The sequence below is a fragment of the Heloderma suspectum genome, chromosome Z (assembly GCF_057233095.1).
Source record: "Heloderma suspectum isolate Gila_16-S chromosome Z, 16-S_ref, whole genome shotgun sequence".
Lineage (NCBI taxonomy): Eukaryota > Metazoa > Chordata > Lepidosauria > Squamata > Helodermatidae > Heloderma > Heloderma suspectum.
In genome coordinates this window covers 6,537,654-6,556,965 of record NC_139476.1, presented here as the reverse complement: position 1 = coordinate 6,556,965, position 19,312 = coordinate 6,537,654, and the positions used below count along the sequence as shown (strand labels likewise).

Sequence of the window (19,312 nt, the reverse complement as noted above, 5' to 3'; positions counted from 1 at the left end):
GGCAAACCCTCTGTTTACTGCTCATGAGTCTGTAAATATGTATACTGCATCAGGTTACTTCCACCATGGCAAACGTAAGGCTGTCCACTGAGCATACTGCCTGGATTTACTCTGCTCAGCCCCAGAAAGTATGATGCACTTTGGACTCAGTAGTGGCTGTCTGTGTCTGCCACACCCTTCCATTTCCATGAATGAGCCAGGTTTTCAAGGTGGGCGACCTGGTCATAGGGCGGGGTTTCCCACCCTAGAGACTATCTTCATTCTATCACAGGACTGTCTGTATCCCCCTTTCCAGTGCAGGCTAACACCTGCTCTTGAAGTACATTCACTCTCTGGGGTCTTGCTTTTGCCCCTTCTGAAATAGACCATCTCCATCTTGGCTGTCAAGCTCTACCAATGCAAGGGCTGATTATTTGTCTTTCACCCAAGTTATAATGGGTACTAGGTCTCATCATTACTGCTACTGGCTTTTTACCAGCGAGATCACACTTAAAAATATTAAAAAGAGGACCACACCCCCTCCTGCTGGCCATGCCCCCTTTCCCTTGATCACCAATTGTCTCATGGTTTCCTGGATCACAGTGCCTCTCCTAAGGCTTGGTTACTGCAGTAAGAACTTCAAGCTACAATATGCTGGTATTTCTTGTACATTGGCCGCCCCTCCCTTTGCTTCAGGCCCTGCCCATGACTGGAATGCGGCCCCCGAAAGCATCTCTGAACCTGAATTTGCCCCTCTGGCTGGTAGAGGTTCCACGCCCCTGTGAAAAAGGAATGGAATGGGAGGAGGGAAGAAAAACTCTCCTTGGTAGCAGGGGATCCTTTTGCTTTATCTGTGATTAAATTCTGGGAGGGTGAAGGATAAACGGACCTCCACTTTTTGATGACTGCTGTTTGTCTGAACTTGTGAGCTGTTCCCCTTGAGTTGTTCCACTGAAATCACTTGCCTGCATGGCTTGTGGCCAATTTCACAGGGCCATTTGTTTGACAGGTTTGGAACACTGGACAAACCTTTTCTTTTCTTTCTTTACAAAAGGAAGGAGGAGGAAAAATCAGTCCTCAGACACTCTTCTTAGGAACACACCCAGCTGAGGACAAATGGCAAAGCAAGGAACACACCTCAGCCCAGATCCCTCATTGGACAAAGACATCTGTCTCCTTGCACATATTTCCCTTGCAAAACTCTGCTCCCGTCCCCACCTGTTTGCCAAATGCCACATCAGTTTCCCTGCTGGTCCCTGCCAACAGCGCCCCTGGAAGCACACAGCAATCAAAGCCGGAGGTGAGTCGCTTGCAGCATTCTGCCTTTTGTCGAAGCTGGTTTGTGACAGAAAGGCTAGAGGGGAGCTAGCGAGATGGACCATAACGCTGCGTCAGAGCGTAGACTTGCATGCAAAGGGCCCCAGGTTCAGACCCCGGTGTCTGCAGTTTCAAAAGGGGCTGGGAAAGAAGGGTGGGAAATATCCCTGAAGATTTGTTGCCAATCAGAATAGACAATATTGGGCTAGGAGAACCAGCAGTGCAACTCCAGGGGGAAAAGTCACCTTCATGTGTTCGTGCTGTTAGTGCTGTGACCCCCTTGTGGGTGTCCAGTGGGCAGCTGGTCGGCCACTGTATGAACAGAATGCTGGACAAGATGGATCCTTGGTCTGATCCAGCAGGGCTCTTCTGATGTTCTATTATTTGTTTGTTTGGAAAAAGAAATGGCTCATTCATATCCTATTAATGTTTCATCTGTGGGAATTAAGGGTTAGCAGATGGGTCACCTGATAGCTGGGGATTTCCATCCTTGGAATGAGCTATCCATTGGAGCATGGAGAAGGAGCCACCTCTCCAGCCGATAGGAGGGGGCAGGTGCCGCCTGTGTAAGCATGAGCACTCATTTGTCCAATGACATGGGGTAGATTAGGCCCCAGGTGCACTGTTTCTTGCAGAATTTACTCAGAAATAGAATATGACATAGTCATTATAGAAGTTTGCCACCTACAGTGTAGCAAACAATGATCTCGTCTAATCTTGGAAGCTAAGCAGGGTCAGCCCTGGTTAGTACTTGGATGGGAGACCGCCTGGGAATCAGGCTTCCTGCCCTGAGCAGGGGGTTGGACTCGATGATCTTGTAGGCCCCTTCCAATTCTATGATGCTATGTCCCAAAATTTCAACCACTTGTCATTTTCAGTTTTTCTTCGCTATGCAAAAATCATCTGGGACAAAAAGTGTCTTATCCCCCGCTTCCCCTGCCCTGAGCAACTGAATCCTTCGTTGGGGGAATATTTTTTCTCCTGGCCCATGTAATGTGTTGTGTGTGTGTGTGTATGTCAAATAATGACCAAAAAAAACTGTTCCAGGGAAGCAGGTTTGAGTGCCTGTACCAAGTGCTTTCTGAAAAAACAAAAAGAGACTGGAGCCAGATTTACACCTCAGGTCATATCAATCAATATGACCCGATCTAGGTGATGCCATATCCCTCGTGCACATTTATACCTCACAACACATGCAATGCCATCTGTTGTGGTAGATAATACAGAATAAAAAGCAGGAAATAACGTGAGAAAAGTGATACATGAAATACGTAATGTGCTGCAACAGTTATCAGTGCACATCAATACCGATGAAAAGCACTACTGTAGATCTAGCGTGGGATAAAATATACTCCGAGAAATCTCTTGATTTTTGCCATTGCAGTGTATTTCTGCCCCAGCCAGTGCTAACATATTGCAATAAAAAAAGCCCCCATGATATAAGCAGGGCACTTCTTCTATAAGTGGGGATTTTATTACCCCAAGATACATTTGAGTATGGCTTGGGAGTAAATATCCCCTCCAAACATTTATGCCCCTTTCTTTGTTTTGATTTGTGAAAGCTGAGCAGGCAGAGAGAGAATGGCTTAGAAGTTGGCTCACCATGAAAAATGTGGGGATTCAAGGTGGGCTAGCTGATCTTCTGCCTTGCAAGAGGCAGTGCTGTTTCCCCCCCCCCCACGTGCGCACACACACACACACACACACACACACAATTATGCTCTTACTTGCAGGTATCAGAAAGACACCATAAGTCTCCCGCCTGGAAACCAAACCCCGAGTAATGCTTTATTCTGAAACTTCCTGTTGCTCACCGAATAACAGCAATTGTGTCTATGATTGTGTTTGGCTGAGTTACATCAGCCAAATGCCATTCCCTGCCCCACTGAGCATATTTACTTACTTACTTGTTGTTGTTCAGTCGTTCAGTCGTGTCCGACTCTTCGTGACCCCATGGACCATAGCACGCCAGGCCTTCCTGTCCTGCGCTCTCCCTCGGAGTGTGCTCAAGTTCATATTCATTGCATCGGTGATGCTATCTAGCCATCTCATCCTCTGCCGTCCCCTTCTCCTTTTGCCTTCAGTCTTTCCCAGCATCAGGGTCTTTTCCAGAGAGTTTTCTCTTCGCATTAGGTGGCCAAAATATTTGAGCTTCAGCTTCAGTATCTGTCCTTCCAATGAGCACTCACTTACTTACTTACTTATAAATAAATAAATAAGTTCTATTCTAAATAAATAATAGAAAATGTCAAAGTTTAAAACTACAGTAGAAAAGTGCCACTCCAAAATACAACCTAACAGCAATGCAGATTTAGAATACAATCACAGATTTAAAATGACAGAGCTAAAAGACTTAAATGCCTGGGAGAATAAAAAGGTCTTCACCTGGTGCTGGAAAGAGCACAACTTAGGCACCAGGTGAACCTCTCTGGGAAGCTTATTCCACAACTGGGGTACCACAACAGAAAAGGCCCCCTTCTTCATAGCCACCCACCTCACTGCCTTTGGCAGGGGCTTCCAGAGAAGGACCCCTGAAGATGAACTTAAGGTCCGGGCAGGCACATATGGGAGCAGACAATCATTCAGATAACTTGGTCCCAAGCTATTTAGGGCTTTGAATGCTAATACAATCTATATTTCAATGGGGCAGCATGTGGCAGGGAAGAGGACAGCAAAAGGTGGGTGAAAAAAGCACACTACAAAGAGCAGAGTACTACTAATGGACAGATCCTTTATTCAGAAATAAATCCCCTCTGAGTTCAATCGGAGTTATGCTCAAATACACACAGCCATCTTAATAGAAGAACATCAGGCTGAATCAGAATAGAGGTCCATCAAGTCCAACAACTTGTGTGCACAGGATTGGCCAACTAGATGCTTCTGGGAAGCTCAGAAGTGGAGCAGAAATGTTTCTTCCCAGCCCCAGAGATTCAGAGGTAGACTATTACTGAATGTGGAGGCTCAGTTTTGCTGCCTTGGCTAATATCTGTTGATATTTCCCCATCAGCACAGGCATAACATTGAGTTTTGCCCCTGTTTGGTACTCACTGAACCAAGCAGGAGGTCCCAGCAAATAAACGGTGCCTCTAGCTTTTCTCTTTTGTTTGGCTTACTGCTTTATTGAGTTACAAAACTAAAATAAAAACACGTTTCAACCATGGCGGCAAGGTCAAGGGGGAGAAACCAGACAAAGAACGATCCAAGAAAGTCCTCAATGGCAGAACAGGCGGAAAATAACAAGGTGTATGTTACAATGGCTGAGAAGGCGGATGAAGGCTGCAGCAGATAAAGGACCACCCATTGTCATGATATTCATGCCGGAGAGCTTCAGCTATTGGGCGGTATAGAAATGAAATAAATAAATAAATAAATAAATAAATTGGATTAGAGCCTTTTCTGCAAAGACTGTGCGTTGATCATTGTGCACTGATCTCCACATATAAAACAAATTCAAGCACAGGCGTCTTCCAAACCCAACCAACCAAGAGTCCCATGGTGATCGGCGAATCGGGGGCAGGACTGTGAAATCCGGAAGCCCCTAGTCATGGACCGGCACATGGGTGGTAGATACAGATTCAGTCGTCCTGACTCAAGGACCAAGGCAGTTGAGTAGTTCGGCAGCTGTATCCACGACTGAGCAGTCCTATTCAGGATCCACTCTGCTCACCCCGTATGGGGAGGGGGCTAGAAAAGGTGCCCTAAATATAGTCTGCCTCACCTCCTCCCTGACTGGATTACCACGTCCAGTAGGGTCACCATTTAGTGGTCGCAAAAGACAAATGAACTTTGGAACATAGAATATATGGACACTGCTGGACAATACAGATAGGGAATGCCCTGAACGCAGGACTGCCATCATTGCAAGGGAGCTGAGACATTTTAACATTGACATAGCAGCACTCCAAGAAACTCAAAGATCAGGAGAGGGACAACTGAAGGAAGAAAAAGGAGGTTACACCTTCTTCTGGAAAGGAGTGCCTGAACAAGAACGATGAATACATGGAGTAGGCTTTGCTATTAAAAATGATCTTATGAAGCTCTTGTCAGAAGTTCCTATTGGCATTAACGAACGACTCTCAACCCTCCAAATAAAACTCGCCAAAACCCAGCAGGCAACTATTCTAAGTGCCTATGCACCAACATTAGATGCTGATGAAGACATCAAAGAAAATTTTTACTCCCAACTGGACACCATCCTATCAGAGATACCTAAGGAGGATAAAATCATCTTCCTGGGCGATTTCAATGCAAGAGTTGGGCATGATTTTGATTTGTGGCCAGGGACCATTGGGAAAGAAGGAGTCGGCAAAGCAACCAGAATGGAATTCTACTTCTGACTAAATGTGCAGAGCATAATCTTGTCATTATCAACACACTTTTTCATCAGAAAAATAAATTTAAAACTTCATGGAAGCGCCCTCGGTTGAAGCATTGACATCTTCTAGATCATGTAATTGTCCGTGCCAGAGATTGCTGTGATGTACTCATAGAATCATAGAATCACAGAATCATAGAATAGTAGGGTTGGAAGGAGCCTACAAGGCCATCAAGTCCAACCCCCTGCTCAATGCAGGAATCCAAGTCAGAGCATCCCTGACAGATGGCTGTCCAGCCTCATCTTGAACGCCTCCAGTGTGGGAGAGCCCACTACCTCCCCAGGTAATTGGTTCCATTGTCGTATTGCTCTAACAGTCGGGAGGTTTTTCCTGATGTTCAGCTGGAATCTGGCTTCCTGTCACTTGAGCCCATTCTTCCATGTCCTGCACTCTGGGATGATTGAGAAGAGATGCTGGCCTTCCTCTCTGTGAGACCCCCTTTCAGGCACTTGAAGAGCGCTATCCTATCTCCCCTCAGTCTTCTCTTCTCAAGGCTAAACATGCCCAGTTCTTTCAGTCTCTCCTTGTAGGGCTTTGTTTCCAGTCCCCTGGTCATCTCTGTTGCTCTCCTCTGAACCCTCTCCAGTTTGTCTGCATCCTTCTTAAAATGTGGTGTAACTAGACTCCTCACTAGAGCCATGACGAGCGCTGATGACTGCATCAGACCACCGATTAATTCATTCCACATTAATGAATTAATGGACAAACCATTAAGATTGTCCCTCAACGTAGGCTTCAAGGAAGAAAACCAAGGAGTAAAATGAACACCCAAGCCCTTCAAGACTCTATTAAGCGAGCCTGCTTTCAAACAACCCTCAAGGAACATCTACCTATGAAAACCCCTGAAAATGTTGAGGAACACTGGAATAAACTGAAGACTTCCATTATCGCAGCCTGTGAACAAACTATCAGATACCAAACTAAGAAACATCAGGGCTGGTTTGATGAGAATGATAGGGAGATTGAACATATTATTGATAAGAAAAGGAAAGCTTTCCAAATCTGGCAAAAAGACATCAACTGTGCCACTAAGAAAAAAAATCTACGCTAGTGCTAAGGGAGAGGTCCAAAGAAGAACAAGAGAACTTAAGAACACCTGGTGGATAAAGAAAGCTCAAGAAATCCAGCATTTTGCAGATGCCCATGGCAGGGCTTTTTTAATGCTACGAAGGCCATCTACGGACCAACAAACCATGGTACAAACCCCTTACGCTCAATAGATGATACCAAACTTCTAAAGGACAGAGTCTATTGCACTGTGTTGGAAAGAGCATTACCACAACCTCCTTAACCATAACTCTATTGTGGCTGATGAGGTTTTCTCGCAAATCACACAAAAACAAACCAGAGATGAGCTTGCAGTATCCCCTAGTTTGGAGGAAGTCAGTAAAGCCATTAACCAAATGAAAAATAATAAAGCTAGAGGACCCGATGGGATCCTTGTTGAAGTCTTTAAAGAAGGTGGGCCTGAAGCTACACAACAGCTTCACAAGCTCATCGAAAAAATCTGGATGAAGGAGGAGATCCCAGCAGACTTCAGGATGCCATAATTATTACTCCCTTTAAAAAGGGTGATAGAACAGATTGTGGAAACTATCGAGGCATCTCCTTCTAGCTACAGCAGGCAAAATCCTGGCAAGGATCCTTGCAAACCACCTTCGACCTATCTCATCCTCCCTGAATCCCAAAATGGCTTCCACCCCTCCAGGGGGACAGTGGATATGATCTTCACTGCACGACAGCTCCAAGAAAAATGCAGGGAGCAAAACCAACCCCTGTACATGGCGCTTATTGATCTGACTAAGGCCTTCGACACTGTAAATCGTACTGCTCTCTGGACCATCCTTCTGAAAACCGGATGCCCTAATAAATTTGTGAACATCTTGTGGCTCCTCCATGACGGCAACAATCTTGGATAACAACGGCTCTCAAAGTGATCCATTCAAAGTGGGATCAGGCGTTAAACAGGGATGTCTCATTGCTCCAACCTTATTCGCCATCTTCCTCGCTATGATTCTACACCTTGTTGAAGGGAAATTTCCCACTGCTGTAGAAATCATATATCGAACAGATGGAAAACTTCTTAATCTCAATAGGCTGAAAGCAAAAAGTAAGGTAATTACAACCTCTGTCACAGAACTTCAATATGCTGATGATAATGTAATCTGCACACATTCAGAGGAAGATCTCCAAACTATCCTAAACATCTTCGCAGAAGCATATGAAAAGCTCGGCCTCTCGCTTAACATCAAAAAACTAGGTACGTCAGAGAATTCCACAACGGATCTCGGTGAGGCCAAATGCAAGTGCATTCGGCCCCCCAAAATCCATCGCGGAACGAAGCCCCCGCCTCCCCCAACCCACGAAAGTAGGGCGGCACGAAGCCCCCACCCCACGAAAATAGCACGAAACGGAGCACTTACCTGCTCCCGTCGGCACCGACTTGTGAATGGCGGCCGCCCTGCGGCCGCCATTTGCTTCCTCCTTCATGCCGTGATAGGCTACATAAATACATACATAGCCTATCATAGCTAATGCAGGGATGCCTTTTGCGTCCCTGCGGAAGCTGTGATAGGCTACGTAAGTATTTACACAGCCTATCATGGCAGGCTAAAAAAAAAAACAACACGTACGCAAATGGCGGCCGCCATTTGCGTTCCTTATTTTTGGCTGTCTTAGTCTATGTAAATATTTACGTAGACTATTATGGCCAAAATAAATTGGAATGCAAATAGCGGAGTGGGCGCTATTTGCATTCCCCTTTATTTTTGCTGTAATAGTCTACGTAAATATTTATGTAGACTAAGACGGCCAAAAATAAGGAACGCAAATGGCAGCGGCCGTAGCCGCCGCCAGTTGCGTACGTGGTTTTTGTTTTGTTTTTGTTTTACCCAGAGAACGGAAATCCGGCTGCGGACGGCTCTGGCCTGGGCCTGGCCGGCTGCTCTGCGGAGCCGCCGCAGAGCACAGCCGGCCGGTCGAGTATTCCGGGGGGGAGGAACAGAGCTCCTCCCCCCGTCGAGGATTCCGGGGGGAGGGACGGAGTGCCTCCCCCCCCACCGCGAAGCAGATCCGCGAAATGGTAAGTGACTTTTATACATCCCTACAAAAACCCCAAAGTGCTTTACCAGCAAGCACAAAGCAATCCCTCTGTAGCGCCATCAATCCAGCTTAATGGTGTGATGCTGGAAAATGTCGATCCCTTTTCTTATCTTGGCAGCCATCTCTCCACAAAAGCTGACATTGACGCTGAAATTCAGCATCACCTGAGCTCTGCAACTGTAGCATTCTCCCAGGTGTTCGAGGATCGGGACATTCGCAGGGAGAACAAAATGCTTGTTTACAAAGCCACTGTACTACCGATCTTGCTGTATGCCTGTGAAACATGGACCATCTATAAACGCCGCTCCCAACTTCTCGAAAAATTCCACCAACACTGCCTCCGAAAAATTCTGCAAATTGCTTGGGAAGACACAAGACAGACTGACTAATGTGAGCGTACTGGAAGAAGCAAAGACCACCAGCGTTGAAACAACTATTCTCCAACATCAACTTCGCTGGATCGGCAATGTTGTTCGAATGCCTGATCATCGTCTCTCAAAGCAGCTACTCTATTCCCAACTTATGAATGGAAAACGGAATATTGGTGGACAGCAAAAGAGATTTAAAGATGTTCTTAAAGCTAGTCTAAAAAAATGTAACATAAGGATTGAGAACTGGGAAGCTCTAACTCATGAGCGTTCCAACTGGAGGTCAGCCAATATCAAAGGCGCTAAGGACTTTGAAGAAGCACGAGTACAGAGGGAAAGGGAGAAATGAGCTCAGCGGAAGGCACATCAAGCAAACCCTCTCCGTGACTGCCTTCCACCTGGGAACCTATGTACTCGCTGCGGGAGGCTGTGTAGATCCAGAATCGGCCTTTACAGCCACCTGCAGACCCACTGCTAGAGATTGTGTTGATGGACCTATCTTCTATGAATCTGTCTAATCCTTTTCAAGAGTTATCTATATAGACTCTATCTTTGGAAGACAACCTTACTCAGTCACGAGTGATCGCCATGATGATGGTGGTGGTGGTTTCCTGCTTTCACTTCAGTTTTTTCCCCATTTTAAAAGGTTGAAATGCCTCAGTTCAGCTACTGGCAGGAAGACCTTTAAGGGACAATATGTTGGCATTCTTTGTATTTCTGGCTCCCTCGCGCATTTTGCCTTTGGCCCCGCCCACCATTGGAATGTGGTCCCTGAGAGCTTCCCCAAAATTTAATTTGGGCCTCAGGCTGAAAGGGTACCCCACCTCTGAATTAATGGCATCAGACAAACACCTGAGTATATCAACAAAGTTCCTTTGAATTTCAAAAGACTAACAATAAAGTTATTTATTTATTTATTTATTTATTCATCTATCATTTCATTTGTATAGTGCCCAGTAGCTGAAGCTCTTTGTGCGGTTCACAAAAATTATAGCCACAACACGCAGCATAAAACAAAATCAAATATGAAAGCTTAAAACAACAATATAACAATACAACCAGAATAAAACCTAGCAGCAATGCCGAGATTTAAAATACAGGTTTAAAACATCAGAGCTAAAAGACGAGAAAGCTGAAATGCTAAAATACTGGGAGAATAAAAAGGTCTTCACCTGGTGTTGGAAAGAGTTCGGCATAAATAAATGGCAATACGTTGCCTTTCCCTCACTTTCATCATCATCATTATCATTATCATTATTATTATTACATTTATATCTCACCATTTTTCCTCTTCAGATGAGCCCAAGGCAGCTTACATAGTTCTCTTCCTCTCCATGTTATGTCTAAGATGGGCCCAAAGTCCCCCAGTGAGGTTCATGGCCAAGTGGGGACTAGAACCTGGATCTCCCAAGTCCCAGTCCAACACTGTAGCCACTACACCACATTGTCTCTCCAATGGAATCACCCCTTTGTCCTTTTTTTTTTGCGTTTCCTTACATCTTGTTATTGATATCCGTCACTGGGAAATCTGTTCCTCTTTTTGCTTGACGGAGTTCCGTGGTGTGCCCAACTCAGTTTGCCTTTGTGGACCAAGCCATGGCTTTTTCCTGAACTCCAGGAACATTTTCCATATTTGTGTGTGTGTGTGTGTGTGTGGTGAGCTGTAACTTACACAAATTATGTAACTTCATGCTAAATTCAGCTGTGATTTGTGTAACTTTTTTTAAAAAAAGGAAAATCCACAAACTGGCCTGATTCCATACAGATCGAGTTGTGCTCCACAATGGAAAGCAGACTGAAGTCCGGAGGTGAGGCAAGAACAAGCTAGAGATATGAGAAAAACTGGAAAAAACAATTTTCCTGTTTTTCCAAGGACTGGGGTTTTTTTTCCCAAAAAGTTAGAAAAATTGAACAGCTTTGGATTCTGAAATATTTTCTTTTAGAATTTAAGACAAAGTATTTGTATATTGTTACCAAGCCTTTACTCCCCACAAAATGATTTCTAAAGACTGTGTAAGAAGAACACTTTTATAGAAAGACCAGAGATGTAAAATGTCTGGAAAGAATGAAGCCTTTTTTTAATCCTCTCTGTAAGATTCCCAGCATAGTTAGTTCTTTCATCCCTTGTTAAAATTTTTGATCTAAAGTATATTTTACTGATAGACAGTTATGCTCAGTTTCCCAACATGTAAGTACAGTCACCATTGTGCATTCTTGACAGTAAATGTGCATTCTTGTAGGGATGTTAAAGAATTCTGCCATGGACCCCAGGGAGGCTGAATTCCAGTGAATTTGCCCCCCCCCCCCGGAATCCATGGTGGAACGGAGCAACCCACCCCACCACCCCGCGAAAGCCCCACAAAATGGAGCCTACCTGGCTCCGGCGGCAGCGGCAGCTCCAGTGGCTCCAGCCGCTGCTGGGCTGCGGCCACAGATGGCGGCCGCTACGCTGGCCTCCATTTGCATCCCTGGCAAGCCGTGATAGGCTACGTAAGTATCTACATAGCCTATCATGGCTCAGGGCAGGGACGCAAATGGCATAGCTGCCGCCATTTGCATCTGTGTCTTTAGCCGTGATAGGCTACGTACATATTTACATAGCCTATCACTGCAAAAGCCAGGGGCGCAAATGGCGTAGTGGCTGCCATTTGCACCCCTGTCTTTTGCTGTGATAGGCTATGTAAATATATACGTAGCCTATCACAGCAAAAGGAAGGAACTCAAATGGTGGCCGCCGTAGCTGCCACCATTTGCGTCCATGTCTTTAGCCGTGATAGGCTACGTATATATTTACGTAGCCTATCACAGCTAAAGACACGGACACGAATGGTGGCGGCTATAGCGGCTGCCATTTGCGTCCCTGTGCAGCCCAGTGGCCGGATGTCTGGCTGCAGGCGGCCCCAGCTGGCGGCTCCGCAGAGTCGCCATGGAGCAGAGTCGGCCGGGGAGGATTCCGGGGGGAGGGACGGAGCGCCTCCCCCTAGAGTCCTGTGTTCCTGATATTGTAGCAGTCATTTAACGTAGCTCTAATCCATCCATGCAAGAATTACAAATTTACTGAGTTTACTTTTAAAAGTTTTTAAAATATAATGACTTCATAAGCAAACTAAGTCATACATAAAATAACTTTTGGAACAGATAGGCTGCTTTATGTTCCCAAAGCAGCCCTCCCCAGCCTGGTGCCCTCCGGATGTTTTGGACTACAGTGCCCAGCATTCCTGACCATTGGCCAGAGAGAGGGACAGTGGGAGTGCGACCCTGTTGATTCTCCTGGACCTCTCAGCGACTTTCGATACCATCGACCATGGTATCCTTCTGGATAGGTTGTCTGGGCTGGGAGTTGGAGGTGCTGCACTGCAGTGGTTCCACTCCTACTTGGATGGCCAATTCCAGAAGGTGGTGCTGGGGGATTATTGCTCTGTGCCATGGCAATTGTGCCATGGGGGTCCACAGGGCTCTATTTTATCCCCCGTGCTGCTTAACATCTACATGAAACTGCTGGGGGAGGCTATCCGGAGGTGTTGGCTGAGGTGCCATCAATATGCGGATGACACCCAGCTCTGCCTCTCTTTCTCATCAAACCAGGTGAGGCAGTGGCTGTTCTGAATCAGGGCCTGGGCACGGTAATGGACTGGATGAGGGCCAATAAACTGAAACTCAATCCAGACAAGACGGAGGTACTGTTAGTGGGTGGTTCGTCTGCCCAGCTAGGTGATAGTCAACCTGTTCCAGAGGGGGCTGCACTCCCCCTAAACGACCACGTTCGTAGTTTGGGGGTGCTCCTGGATCCAGAACTGTCACTTGAGGCACAGGTGTGCTCAGTGGCACAGAGCACTTTGCATCAGCTTAGGCTGGTGTACCAACTACGCCCTTAACTGGACAGAGTGAGCCTAGCTACAGTTACCCACGCTTTGATAACTTCTCATCAGGATTACTGCAATGCGTTATACATGGGGCTGCCTTTGAAAACAGTCCGGAAATTTCAGCTGGTCCAAAATAAGGCAGCAAGATTGTTAACAGGGACTGGCCAGTGAGCTCAGATTACGCTGGTACTTTTCCAGCTGCACTGGCTGCCAGTCCATTTCCAGGCCCAATTCAAAGTAGGGATGGTGGAGAATTCAGCCATGGACTCCAGCGAAGCTGGATTCTTTCGAATCCAGCCACCCGGAGTCTGTGGCGGAACGGCCTCCCCCCCCGCCACCCCGCGAAATCCCCCCAGGACGGACCTACCTGGTGGCAGCGGCTCTGGCGGCAGCTCCGGCGGCAGATGAAGCGGCGGCGGCGGCTCTGGCCACTGCCGGGCTACTGCAGCCGCAAATGGTGGCCATCGTAGCGGCCGCCATTTGCGTCTCTACGCTAGCCCGTGACAGGCTACGTATATATTTACATAGCCTATCACGGCTAAAGCAGGGACACAAATGGTGTAGGGGACGCCATTTGCATCCCTGCTTTAGCCATGATAGGCTACGTGAATATTTACATAGCCTATCACGGGCTAGCGAATGGACGCAAATGGCATTCCCTACGCAGGACGCCATTTGCGTCTGCAGCAGCCCGGCAGCAGCTGGAGGCCCTGCTGCAGGTTGTCCTGGTCGGTGGCTCTGCAGACTGGTCGCGGAGCAGAGCCGGCCGGGCAGGATTGAGCGGGGGAGGAATGGATCGCCTCCCCCCCATCAAGGATTCCGGGGGGAGGAATGGATCGCCTCCCCCCACCTGCGGACCCCAGCAGAGCCAGGTAAGTTGAGTTTCGTACACCCCTAATTCAAAGTGCTGGTGTTAACATTAAAAGCCCTTAATGGCTTGGGGCCAGCTTCTCTGAAGGATCGCCTCCTCCCATATGTGCCTGCCCGGACCTTAAGATCATCCTCAGCGGCCCTTCTCCGTGAGCCCCTGCCAAAGAAAGTGAGCCGGGTGGCTACCAGAAGGAGGGCTTTTTCTGCTGTGGCACCCTGGCTGTGAGCTCCCTAGTGAGGTTCACCTGGCACCTACACTGTATTCTTTCCAGTGCCCGGTGAAGACCTTTTTATTTTCCCAGGCATTTTAGCTTTCTAGACTTTTAGCTTTGCTGTTTTAAATCTGTGTTTTAAATCCCTGCACTGCTGCTAGGTTTTATTCTGGTTGTATTGTTTACTGTGGTTTTAATGTTTTACATATTTTGTATTGTTTTATTGTGCATTCTTTGGTTTTAATTTTTGTGAACCGCCCAGAGAGCTTCGTCTATTGGGCTGTATAGAAATGAAATGAAATGAAATGAAATGAAATGAATGAATAGGCCATGTTGCCTGAGGCTGATGGGGGCTGAAGTCCAAAATACCTGGAGCACACCTGGCTGGAGAAGGCTGTCTTAAAGCAACAAGGTGACTTTAGATCTATAAAGAGTGGTAAAAAAATAAGTATGGCTTATTTTAAAAAAAATAGGGCAGAAATGTTTTTTTCCATGGCCTCAAAGTTTCCAGAAATTTTACATCTCTAGGCTGTACTAAGGAAAGCTTGTTGAGCTTTACCCCCCAAACAGATTCCTCCAACATCCCTACATTCCGTTTCTGTTTGCACACAAGAGATCTTTCCTCCTACTACTCCATTTCTTTCTCAGAGGCCTGACCCTCACAGTCATTCTGTCCCCTGATTATCAGCTCAGCTCCTCATCTTAGCTTCCTGCTCAGGCATTCATTCAAATCTTCTTTTTTTGGCTTTCTTCACATGGAGCTTTTATCCTGCGATTGAGACGGCTCCTTCACGGAGGTTTGCGGGCTCTTTACACGACGCTGCAACACTCCAGGGCGTCTCCTGCACTAAAGGCCCGTTGTTCCATTTTTAAATAGATCGCAGATCATGAGCTATCAAATTACCCGGTTGTGTTTGGCTTGAGTACTCTCCGTGAAAAGAGGAAAAGCGGCAAGAAGAGGAGTGAGATCAGTGAAAGAGAATGGAAGACTCAGATACGGGGAGGAGTGGGCAGAAGGGAGGGAAGGAAGCGCGTGGAAAAAGGGAGTCATTGTGAACCTGCATTTAAAACGGAAGCAGAAAGCCCCATTTTAAATGCAGGATTTTAGGCTGGTGCAGAGATGCCCTTTCAGTAGACCTCGGTGCTTGATACATGCTGTGTTTTATGGATTACTTTGACCCCAGTGTTCCTTTCTGTGTGATGAGCAAAGGAGGCCTATTTACTCCCCTGGCTTTACACTGTCCCTTTCTGTCCCAGGCTGATCTATGGATCCCAACAGACACACACAAATCGTGACTTGCTGGAAGTTCCTGATCTTCATTCTCCTCCAGGTAATGCTCAGCGCAGTCTTCTTTACCTACATCAGAATCTCCATCGAACCAAAACCCACGATCCCCATCATGATGGAACCACGGAAACAGCTTCGAAACAGCCCCCTAATGGGCAAAGAACCTGCCTCGAATCTTATCATTCTGCTATGGACTTGGCCCTTTGGTTCACCCCATCCCATTGAAAATTGTTCCACACTACTGGGCATCCCTGACTGTCATATCACAGCCGACCGCCGCTGGTACCGAAAGGCTGATGCGGTGATCGTGCACCATCGCGATGTGTGCAATAACCCCAGGACACTACCCCAAGACCCAAGACCACCATCCCAACGTTGGATCTGGTTCAATCTGGAGTCTCCCAGCCATGCCCCCAACCTCCACTTCATGGACAACCTTTTCAATCTTACCATGTCCTACCGGAGGGACTCAGATATCTTCACTCCTTATGGGTGGCTGGATGTCCTCACCCAACCTCAGAACATCACCATCCCACCCAAGTCCAAACTGGTAGCCTGGGCTGTGAGCAACTGGAAGGCAAATTCTCACCGGGTGAAGTACTATGCAGAACTGAAGAACTACCTCCAAGTGGATGTGTATGGAAGTGGTCACTTGCCGCTACCTTGGGACAAGCACCTGTCCACATTATCCCAGTATAAGTTCTACCTGGCCTTTGAGAATTCCATTCATGAGGACTACATCACTGAGAAGACCTGGAGAAACGCCTTGGTCTCTGGGGCTGTACCAGTCGTCCTCGGACCACCACGAAAGAACTACGAGCGTTTTCTGCCACCTGATTCTTTCATTCACATCAATGACTTCCGAACGGCACAAGAGCTGGCCAACTTCTTACACGAGCTGGACAGGAACAGCACACGGTACGAGAGTTACTTTCAGTGGCGCTCATGGCTGAAACCCATTGGAGATGCAGGGTGGGCCTTTTCCTTCTGCAAAGCCTGCCAGGCCTTGCAAAAAAGGCCAAGCCAGTACCAGACATTGCCAGAGTTAAGCAAGTGGTTCAAGTGAGGCAGAAGGCCATGGTGTGAGGCTGAGGGTCTCTTGGAATGGTTGACTGGCGAGGTGAAGATATCCCCGACTCTCAACTGGACTTGTAACGTATCTAGAGTGATACCAGTGCAACAAGACAGAGAAATTGATGTGGTTGCAATTAGGGGTGCTGGAGAAATTCGAAACAGACTAAAATGAATTCGGATTTCTAAGAATCTGACCTGTGGAATCCACTGCAGATTGACCTCCTCTGTGGAATGTATCAGCTTTCAGGTCTTTTTTTTTTTACTTCCCCCAAATGTACACACATTTATTCATAGGAAAATGCACATGTTTCTGCTGAGACATATGCCATCCTGGAAAATATAAACAGGGAAAAGTTGGCTGGAATGGGAGACAGTACACAAAATAGTATGTACAGATGTGAATTATATACATTGTTGTAAACCCTCTTGTGGAATTATTTGCATATTTTTCCACAAAATGGGGGGGGGGACTCCAATCTATCTGTAAACAGAATGAATGACACCACTCAATCCACAAAACACACACTGGATGGATTTCACAAAATCTGGACCCCGCTGGTTGCAATCAGAGTGGCTTAGTCAAAAGAAGGTCAACCAGATGCTAAGAGCTGGTTCCATTCAGACAAACTGTAGTCCTTCCTCTTCGATGTTGACATAAAAACAGCAGCAACCAATATGTTCCTCTGCATGCTGGGAATAGCTGTGTCTCTAGAATTTTCCAGGTGCAGATGGATGAATCATAGGATCACAGAATAGTAGGGTTGGAAGGGGCCTACAAGGCCATCGAGTCCAACCCCCTGCTCAGTGCAGGAACCCAAGTTAGAGCATCCCTACAGAATCATAGAATAGTAGGGTTGGAAGGGGCCTACAAGGCCATCGAGTCCAACCCCCTGCTCAATGCAGGGATCCAAGTCAGAGCATCCCCAACAGGTGGCTGTCCAGCCTCGTCTTGAACGCCTCCAGCGTGAGAGAGCCCACCGCCTCCCTACGTAATGAGAACTTGGTTTGATTGGATTATTATTATTCCCCTAAATTTCTTCATAAATGGGATGGAAAGAATGTGAGATATCAATCTATCAGTCTATCGATATAGATGATATAGGTATAATGAATGTGGAAGAAAGAGAAACTGACAGATCGGTCGGTCTGTACCCTCCACTCCCCATAATTCTACAGAGAACACATATGTCACCCATATTCTTTGAACGAATAAAGGTAGCTTTTGGGGGAACATTTGGACAAACCAAGGAGGGTTTATAAGCACTCTGCGGCAGTGCATCGTACAAGCAAGTGAGCTGAAGTCACTTGGCTTCAGAGTGAGTCTCTGAGGTTGGCTGGTGGGGTTGATCCCTTTGTGGTTTCTAGGGGAAACTCGACGCCACAAACTCTGAGAGAAGCCTCGTAATGAAGTCATTTGAGATGCTGCAAGGTTTGGAACGAGCCGCCATTGCTGCTGCCAAACTGAGAAAAGAAGCCGAGAATGAGAGCTAATGCATGAAATTAGCCAGATGTGGCCCAGCCTTCAAGACATGGGGGAAGCGGTCTCTGCAAGAGGTGGATCTGCTGCAGCACCATTTAGAGTAGAGGAGGAGGACAACGGACCAATCCCATTGGAAAAATCTTCTGCACGCTCCACGTTGGAATGAGCATGAGCTGCTTAAGAAAAGCAGCATTGTGTAATGAGCTGGCCGAGGTTTGGAGAGATCCGGGTTCAAAACCAATTAAAATAATGCATTAACAAATAAATTAAACAAATAAATGCACTGATGCAGTAAATACATAAATAAGACCCAGCAAATGCTCTCACACTGTCTTTGATGGTTCTCACGTGGGAGAGCTTTTTGGTGGATTGTGCCCCCATAGATCCGATCAGTCTCCTATTCAAGCCCCTTTAATCCGCTGCCCACGAGGGCTGCTTTGCCTTCTGGTAAGCTTTGCCCTGCTCCCTTTCTGAAAAGGTGGATTGTGCCCAGGGTTGGTTCCAGAATTCCTTTCGTCTGGGTATCTCACCCACATTTTGGCACTTCAGATGATGTCTTTTTGCCCCAGTTGGAACGGATGCACTGGGGGGGACACACACAGTGTAATGTTCCATTTACAGCATTCCTTTGCATCTTTCCCCCTTCTCCTGCTCTGTCTGGGTTAGGCTCAGCCCTGGGGCAAACTAGGGGTAAATCCGTTTTGCAAAGTCAATAGGTGAGCAAACGCTCCAAAGCACAGTCTTGGCAGTCTAGAAAAAGGCCGGTCGGAAAGTGGCATCTTATCAGGAGTCCAGGGATCAGTGGCCAAGAGATCAGTCCAAGGATAAGCAAAGTTTCACTGAAAGAACAGTGGTGCTACAGCAGCTAGCAGGGCTCAACCAAGAGCCAGCATTTCCACAACCCCACCCAGGACTCGCCTGCAGCACAACAGAGGCTTCCGCAAAAAATCCTGCTTGTGAGGAGGGCCCTACTCACGAGCAGCCCTTTACTCATGAGGAGCTTTCTTCTGCAGACAGGCACTCCTTCTCGTGGGGGTTATTCTGCCTTGCCTCTTGAGCTTCTGCCACTCTCAGGGACTAGGGTGTCGCTCAGCCTCTGTCTCAGATGGACCAGTGGCCATTTCCCCTGAGGGCCCAGGCTCCTCCTGGCCCAGGCTGCTCCTCAGTGTCATTTGCATGTGGGAGCTCTAGCTCTTCCTCTGAGGAGGATTTCTCCAGAGGGGGCTTGCCATCTCCCCTGCTTTACACATTACTGATGTCCGCATGTGTGCTGCTAAAACGCCAACCTCCCCCCAAAAGAGGCATTCTTGATGCATAATACTTTTTACTCCCTTTGGGAGACTGGGGGATTTCACCGACCCGCAGATGTGCACTGATGGAGTA

The 19,312-nt window shown here is 47.1% G+C and overlaps 1 protein-coding gene across 2 annotated transcripts; it reads left to right on the top strand.

Annotated features, from left to right (window-relative positions):
- The first annotated feature begins 1,191 nt into the window (after positions 1-1,191).
- On the top strand, positions 1,192-18,237 carry LOC146333580 (3-galactosyl-N-acetylglucosaminide 4-alpha-L-fucosyltransferase FUT3-like). 2 transcript variants are annotated; one of them, XM_084826361.1, is made up of 3 exons: positions 1,192-1,279; positions 10,876-10,950; positions 15,345-18,237. In XM_084826361.1, the coding sequence occupies exon 3, from the start codon at positions 15,353-15,355 to the stop codon at positions 16,439-16,441; it is 1,089 nt and encodes a 362-aa protein (XP_084682487.1). In that variant the 5' UTR covers positions 1,192-1,279; positions 10,876-10,950; positions 15,345-15,352; the 3' UTR covers positions 16,442-18,237. The 2 variants fall into 2 exon arrangements, with proteins under 2 accessions (XP_084682487.1, XP_084682486.1); XM_084826360.1 differs by lacking the exon at positions 10,876-10,950.
- Positions 18,238-19,312: the final 1,075 nt, after the last annotated feature.